Source organism: Gavialis gangeticus, unplaced genomic scaffold, assembly GCF_001723915.1.
Source record: "Gavialis gangeticus isolate Ggan-Ray unplaced genomic scaffold, GavGan_comp1, whole genome shotgun sequence".
NCBI classification, from domain to species: domain Eukaryota; kingdom Metazoa; phylum Chordata; order Crocodylia; family Gavialidae; genus Gavialis; species Gavialis gangeticus.
Window position 1 is genome coordinate 64,769,196 of NW_017729030.1, and position 7,940 is coordinate 64,777,135.

Below are 7,940 nucleotides of genomic sequence, written 5' to 3' on the forward strand. Positions count from 1 at the left end.
AGGATGGCACCAAAGGAAGGGGGGTTAAGGGCTTTTGCACCACTGGTAAGACCCACATTTGAAATAGTTGGAGCCCAAGCATAGATAAGTCACCTGTGGCTACCAGCATTTAGCATCCTATCCATCTGCTCTAACAAGGTTCGAGTTGAACACAAATGGTGGTCCCTTGTCTTGATTAAGACCTTTAAGACAACCTTGACATTACAGGGCCACTGCAGTAAAGGATAAAGCAGGGGAGTCAAGCATGGGCAGGATTTGGCCTGCAAAACCATTCCAGATGGCCCACTTGTAGTCTGGTGAGCTACCAGAAATTTGAGGCACAGCCTACCACAGAATCCCAAGTCCCTGGGCCTCAATAGTCATGTCCATCACTGACAAAGGGGAAAGTGAGGCCTATGCAGATACAGTCCTTGCTTGCCCTGCTGTTACCCAAACCCTGATGTTCGCTGCTGACCCAGGACCAGACCCACTACAGCTACTTCTGGCTCCATGGATCCAGCTTAGGAGGAGCCCCCATGACCCAGACCTGGCCCAGGACCCAGGATGAGTTTGACCTAACTACCACAAAGGAAAGTCTTCAAACATGCAACTCTTCGGCTCCAACACAGATGTTAAGCACTGCACCAAATGTAGAACTGAGGCAGGAAAAGCCCCAAACAACAGAGCACCCAGCTTGGCTATACTTTTGTGATCCTAAAACTAAGGAAAATGGCTAACTAGCTAAATACCTAAATCCACTGTTAACATAAAGCTTGCAACCATTCTAAGGAGGCAAGTGAAAAAGCCTGTATGTATCAAGAATTACAGCCCCAAGGAGAGAATGATTCCTCACACATGCCAATTTTTGCTACATGTGGAAGATTTCTCTTCAAGTTAGAAAATTCCATGGGACAGTCTTGGAGGTGCTGGAGCACTCTGAAACCCACGGTGAAAGGGATACGCTCCCAGGGCATGGCTAGGCTGCTTGGTTTGGAACACTGAGACAGCTATTTTTGCCCTATCCCTCAAACAAAGATTGGAAAGTTGCCCCTTTGTCAAGATGGAGGAGTTCACTTCTTTCACAAAGGGAAGACGTCTTTGAGGCACGGGGATATTTTGATACCTGTTAGATCTCTGAATAAGAGGGTGGTCTGCAATTCTTACTTTTGAGCCAGGAAAAAGGTCTTTGCCAATATTATTGCTTTGTTCCTCCACCTCCACCCCCACCCCCAACCAGATTTTAGTGTGAATGCAAAGAACTTTTCTCTGTCAGGGCAGTATATAATCTTTCCCTACCTCCATTCTTCTGAAAGCAGATATCCAATTCATAGCACCTAATCCAAGGAGCATCTTAAAAAAAACAAAACAAAAAACCAAAAACCCCTCTCTTTTATTTGTGGAACTATTTCAAACATCCCACAAATCCTTTGGGAGAAGATTTCAGTAGTTTTTAAACTGAAGTCCCATAATTAACACAACAGGCTATGTGATGCACAGAGGAAGGTTATATTGAATTGAACCATTGGTGCAGAGAGTCAAAAACTTCACCTCCTTTTCGTTCCCCCATAGCCTGGAAAACAAATAGAAAAAAAAGTCTTAAATAGTCTTGGTTCTGAAAGTAGCTTTCCATTTTTTACACACTGGTAACACAGCCTGGCTAAGCACATTCATAGATGAGTGTAATAACGCACTGACATGGGAAAGACTTCTACCTAGGAAAATCAGACTGACTGTTTTTTGGGAAGCGTTTAGTGAGCACACATCATTATCAAGAGAGGTGTAAGCCCTAACAAAGACAAATGAACTTTGGGGACTGTTGCGATGTGTACAGTGAAGACAGCCTCATGCTCCCTGTTGGCCTAAGGAGAAGCTCTAGACTCAAGCAGACTGTCTACCTTCCAGGGCAGGGATCATCTCTTGAGCACAAGCATAAAACAGATCTCAGGCCTTTGGGTACTAGTTTAATATGTTTCTTAATAAATCATCTCTTGGCCTTGCCCTGATCAGTGGGTAATAACCCAGAAAATAGTTTTAGCAACAGTCAATGCCAAGTCCCAATCAAGGAGGTTTACAAGAAAGACCTGCAGTGGTCTGGAATGGAAAAGCTTTTCTACAAAGGAGGTGACGGACCTGGCTACATCTTGACTCTCCTTTTCAAAAATAGAATTATAACTTTGGTTATGAAATGCTGAAAACATCCGACCTATGCTACAAACTGATACCATGTTGTAACTAGCCCAAATTTATTGTGCAGATGGGGCTCTAAAAAGGAAAAATTACTGTTCTGCAGACCAGAACATTAGGTAGTCCTGCAGAGCCTTGTTTTACACAATACAAAGGTTGGATAGGAGGGTGTGAATAAAGAAAGGAGTCAAAAACTGACTTCTTTGGACAGTATAGAGTTCAGCAGCTTCATGCACTGATCACCATCTAATGTCTATAGTGAGTGAGTGAAAAAGGAACAGTATATATTCACTTAATCATCACAGTCACACAAAGAGCAGAGCAAGAATTACACAAAAATGCAGGTAAACTCTGATGACTACTATAGTAGAAGTTCATTAATCTAAAGCCCAATGAAAGCCCACTAAGTCTTCCCATTGATTTAGGTGGGCTTTAGGTCAGCCCCCAATCTCTTGAGCAGCAGAAAGACAAAAAACCTGAAGAAAATACTTACCAGATGCAGTTCTTGTCCCTGAACTACCAGGCTGTGTGGAGTTGCATGAATTCCCCCACGTGGGAGTTGCAGCTGTGGGACCAGTCCATGAACTGAAATGTGGAAAATATGAGCGTGACTGTCCTCTGCCAAAAAAAACACAGGGTAGGAGTTAATTATTTTTTTGAGAGAGGGGTCATTGTTTATGCAGCAAAGTCTCTTTAAAAATAAAAAGTTGATTGGGAAGGTGCAAATACACACATTTTATCATTTTAAAGCCAGAAAGCTTAGAAAGATTCAAAGAAGAATATTGTCTATTAAATTCTGTGAAAATAAATGTTATCCGTGAGAATTCTATATATTTTTTTAATCACAATCACAAAAAATGTACAAACTACATGCTTCTGGATTTAAGCCAAATCTTTAAGTCCTGCAAGGGCAAGTTCTCTCTTTTTGAAATATCTTTTTTTTGTGCACCGTCAGAGATGGAAGACTGAACTAGAGACATCACCATCTGGTTCTCTTCAGGCTTTTTCTGTATTATGCAATGCATCTTCAAGCCAATTTCAGAAAGTGTGACTGACTGCAATACAGTTGTTATGTGAATTTTATTTAGTGTTTCTGAACTTTTGACCCATCTCAGTTCAATTTACTCTTTATTTATTTGCAGGAAATGTGTACTTTTTGCAAATTCATCACTTGTTAAGTTATACTTGCCACAGGTTTCTTCTTACTTGCTAAGATATACAGAAAAGGTGGCATTGGAACCAAGTTACCAGGGCATTTGCGGACATCAGCATTCTTGAGCCATGGTTTCAAAAGCCAAAAATCAATTTTAGGCTAAAATTTTCAAATACAGGAAGCTAAAGTCTGTAAGTCCTCATTTAAGATCAGTCTAAATGTTCCAACATTCTGAGCATCCAAGTCCCACTGAGGTGAACCATACACCGAGCAAATTGTTTATAGAACCTATTTAAATCAATTTAAGGTGGTACTGAACTAAAAAAAGCTTTAAAAAAAATTGTGAGAGTCTACTGAAGTTGCAACTGTGTGCAGATTTTACAGTGTGGCTGATGCATAGTCCTGCAAACTCAAATTCAGAAGCAACATGGCCATTTTATGGCCCTGAAAATTACAAATCAGAAGGAAAGAGTGGTGTAGGGAGACTGGGGTTATCAGCGCTGTGCTTACCTCCGACTGCCAGCCAAGTACCCCAGTAGGCCGCCTGTTCCTAATCCAGTCCAAAACCCTGCTCCTGAGTTGGCATGATAACCGGAACCACCACCTAAGCCACCAGCTCCTTAATTCAAATAGCAAATGAAAAACACATCAGCTTTCAAGTCAGCAGCACTTCACCTTTGAAGAAGCCCACAGATTACTGAATGATTCTCACAGAGGAAGAATTACAGACCTGGTTCCTGATGATATCAGCAAGATCAAACCTTATTTGAAGGTCTTTGGGCAGGTGTTCCTGCTTTGGAAAGAGACTGCATAAAAAAACAGCATCTAATGTTTGTTGATGTTGCTATTATTGAGGTAGAGGCTACAGAAGTTATGATTTTTCTGCCTCATTGTCCAAGGCAGCTATAGAAGAATGCAACAAAAGAAAATGCCCTTCCCAAAGATCTTTCAGTCAAAACAGGGAAGACAGAGAAAGGGCAGAAAGAGAATAGACTTCCCAAGGTCACACAGAGGTCAGTGGTAGAGCCAAACAAAAAAACCCAAGAAAAATCCCAACTCAGTGACCATGCCAGTAAGGCCTACTGCCGGGAGCCATCAGGTGATGTCCTGCCCTGGAGTCACAGGGGATTCTCAGCAGTATTTGCTCACTTTAACAACCACTCCTGTTAGTTTTATTTCAGTGAGGGCTATCAACAGAATTGTTAAATAAGATTAGATTGTAGAGTCTTATGCATGACTCATCTTACTTGACCTAAATTCTTCACTGAAACTGTAGTGTTATTAAGAAAGCTATTTTTCAAAGAGTGTCTTACATTCAAAAGTTCATCTAACTTCATCTGAACTACAATAAAAGGTATCACTCTAAGAAATCCTTTCCTCTGGCATAATTTCTTGACCATCACAGCTACAACATCATTCTTACATTATCATTCAGGAAAGCACTATTTTAAAATCTGAACAGAGTACTTTTGATCTGGACTTAGAGATAATATGCAATAAAAACATTATAATGAGGTCCCAAAGTCACATTTCAGAGTAGAATTGCTCTTTAAAATACCTGGACTCTGGATCATGTAGTTCAAACTTGAAGAAGAGAGAGATATGAAAGCAAGAACACAAACTTGAACTCTAAAGACATTTTACAGTCCCTAAAATAGACAGCGATTGGGGTTGGAGTCCCCAGCTCACCTTACATGTGCCAAATCTAAACTAACCTGGCTGAAACTTTACATGCAGAACATTATATCATGGTAGGAAGCATTTTTGAAAGCATGGGGAAATTAGCCAAAGCATCTGAGGGCAACAAAGTGCTTCAAGAATAACATCTTTGAACTGGCATCTGGAAAGGTAAACATTCAATACACTGTTGAAGTTCCTTACCCTGCACAGTCAGATATTCAAGAATTTCCACTCCTACAGACCGGGGGTAAGTTCAGAATGCTAAATGCATTACAAGCTTGGTTAAGAGTGAGGCAAAGTATTAGCGAGTTAGTGTGACTCCAAAAAGTTACTCTTCTGTCCTCCCCCGATATTTACAAAAGCCTGGGAAGAAGAGCTATGTTCTGTAATGATACTATGAAAACAGAGTATAAGCCTCCCCCAAAATATACAGCCTGCCCCACATAACCAAACCTGCTCTTGACCAAGTGAACAAGGACAGTCCCATCCTACAGGGACTGGTGCAGAAAGTATGAAGAATGTAAAAAAATATAAGAGGAGGTTTTCAAAGACACAAAAGGCATATAGTACAGTTTCCCTAAGTCAGTGGGTGTTAAGTATCAAGATCCCATTCAGACTTTCCAAAATCTCATCCTGAAGAGTACAGTGGAAGTTGGTTGTAACCTAGCAATGGTGACAGCATTTTGTTTTTCAGTCAACTCCCACCCCTTTTTATGCAGTCCCCCCATTGATTTTTAATACCAGAGCTGGCTTAGGACCACACCTGTGAAACTGGACTTAAAACCAGGAGGAGGCGGGGCCTGGTAATTCTGTCCAGAAGGCCTAGAGTATCCATCGCCATCAGAGAAATCTTGTTGAGGCTGTGGGTTATTGAGGAACAGCTTGTAGACTCCATAAGCAAGGACCAGTAGTACTATTATTATAATCATTCCAGTACTAGAATCAGAGGAATCCCCAGGCTTAACTTTACTCGAGTGATAATAGCTGGAACTAGAGCTTCCACCAAAGTTCTTTGTTTTCTTTTCACCTTCTTCTGTTAGCTCTAACCTGTACTCCAAACCACAGGATCCCTTTAAGATGTAGGGGTCATCTGGATAATCATAGCCTTCACAGCTCACTTCAGTTCTTCCAAACCGATAAGAAATGTCCAAGTCTGCCTTACACTCCCACTAAAAGAAGCAAGATAAAACCCAAAATAGTAATCATTTCCTGGATGAAAGCAGCTCTTTGTTTGCTTTCCTATATATGTAGCAAGATAAAATTAAGTAGCAATAAAGAGCCAGTAAGCTAAGACACCCAAACATTAGTACCTGAAATTTAGTTACTCAGTTTTACAAACCTTAAACCCAGTGGCTACTGAACATATAAAGAGTAAAGTAGTTTTAACTCTAAAATAATTTATGTAGTAGGTTTTTCCCCAAACATTCAATGGTTAGAAATGTTTTAGCAAAATTGTCAGGTGATACAAAACAGCTGTTATGTTTTTCACCTGAAAGATCTGAAACTTATGACTCATTTTCAGAAGAAGTTGCATTCTCACCTCCTGGTGCTCGCACGCCAGGCTGCAGCTCTACCCCACCAGTGTGGCCTGGCTGCTGTGGCTCCCCTCAAGCCGCCTGTGCTGCCCTCCATCCCACTTCTCCTCTAGGGCAGAGCCATGGCCTGGCACACAAGAAGCTGGTGGCAGGAAGAAGTGAGAGAAGTGTGGCCTCCAAATTATTGGTCCATTACTCCTCACTGCTGGTGGTGCAGCTGTCCTGGGGCCAGCAGCAACAAGTCTTGCCACCTAGCTCCACCCTCCCCCACAAGGTCCCAACTGCTGGGCCATGGATGCAGCTTCTGCCTGTGCCAGTCCGGCCAATGTGCAGCCCTGTGCCCTGAGCACAAATCTGGGGGTGTGTGATCCCCCAAACCTCCTTGCTCTATCTATGTATCCCCCCACCATAGACTTACCTGTGGGGAGCTGCAGGAGCTGCTCTCTACCATGTAGCCTAGCTGCCATGTGCATGTGTGCACATACACATGCATGTGGTGCCTTCTGCCCGTGATTGCGCTCCTACCGCTTCCCCCCCCTGGAACTCTGCCAGCTTGCAAGGGGAAACCCATGGTGTCCTACATTTTTCTCCTTTAAAAGAGAAAATCCGTATTTTTTCATGGAAAATGGAAAACCCAAATCCCTGCTTCTGAGGAAAGGCTGAACTAGGATTATGTAGTCTGAAGTAGAGAAGGCAGGTGGATGGGGAAGTGACAACAGTTTCAAATACCTGAAGAGTATACCATCTTCAGAAAGGGAGGAAAGAGGACTTGGGGAACTATAGGCCAGTTAGTCCTACCTCGATCCTGGGTAAGCTTTTTGAGAGAATTATTTTGGCACATGTCCATGAGGGGCCAGCAGGGGAGGTTAAGCTTAGGGGCAACCAACACGGGTTCATTACAGGCAGGTCCTGTCAGACCAACCTGGTGGCCTTCTACGACCAGTTCACCAAATCTTTAGATGCAGGGGTAGCAGTGGATGTAGTCTTTCTGGACTTTCGGAAGGTCTTCGACACTGTGTCTCACTCTATTCTCATTAAGTGGACAGGTCATTTTCGAACTGGAGGGAAGTGGGCAGTGGGATCCCCCAGGGCTCGGTCCTCGGGCCCGCACTGTTCAACACCTTCATCAGTGACTTGGATGAGGGGGTAAAAAGCACCCTGTTCAAATTTGCTGATGACACTAAGATGTGGGGGGATGTGGGCACACTAGAAGGGAGAAATAGGCTACAATCGGACCTAGACAGGTTACAGGGGTGGGCGGAGGAGAACAGGATGGGATTCAACACTGACAAGTACAAGGTGATAGACCTGGGGAGGAAGAACCAGCAGCATACCTACAAGCTGGGGAACTCCCTTCTCATCAGTGCAGAGGCAGAAAAGGATCTTGGAGTCATCACTGATGCCAAGAT

General features: G+C 42.9%; 1 protein-coding gene across 1 annotated transcript in view; it reads right to left on the reverse strand.

The window, feature by feature from the left end:
- Positions 1–1,351: 1,351 nt before the first annotated feature.
- SARAF (store-operated calcium entry associated regulatory factor) overlaps positions 1,352–7,940 on the reverse strand; it is a 27,162-nt gene continuing 20,573 nt past the window's right edge. The window contains exons 3-6 of the mRNA XM_019522296.1: positions 5,760–6,165; positions 3,827–3,935; positions 2,657–2,781; positions 1,352–1,549 (exon numbers count right to left, since the gene is read on the reverse strand). Coding sequence (XP_019377841.1) covers positions 1,524–1,549; positions 2,657–2,781; positions 3,827–3,935; positions 5,760–6,165 — 666 coding nt within the window. The 3' untranslated portion in view covers positions 1,352–1,523. The remainder of the gene's footprint in view (positions 1,550–2,656; positions 2,782–3,826; positions 3,936–5,759; positions 6,166–7,940) is intronic.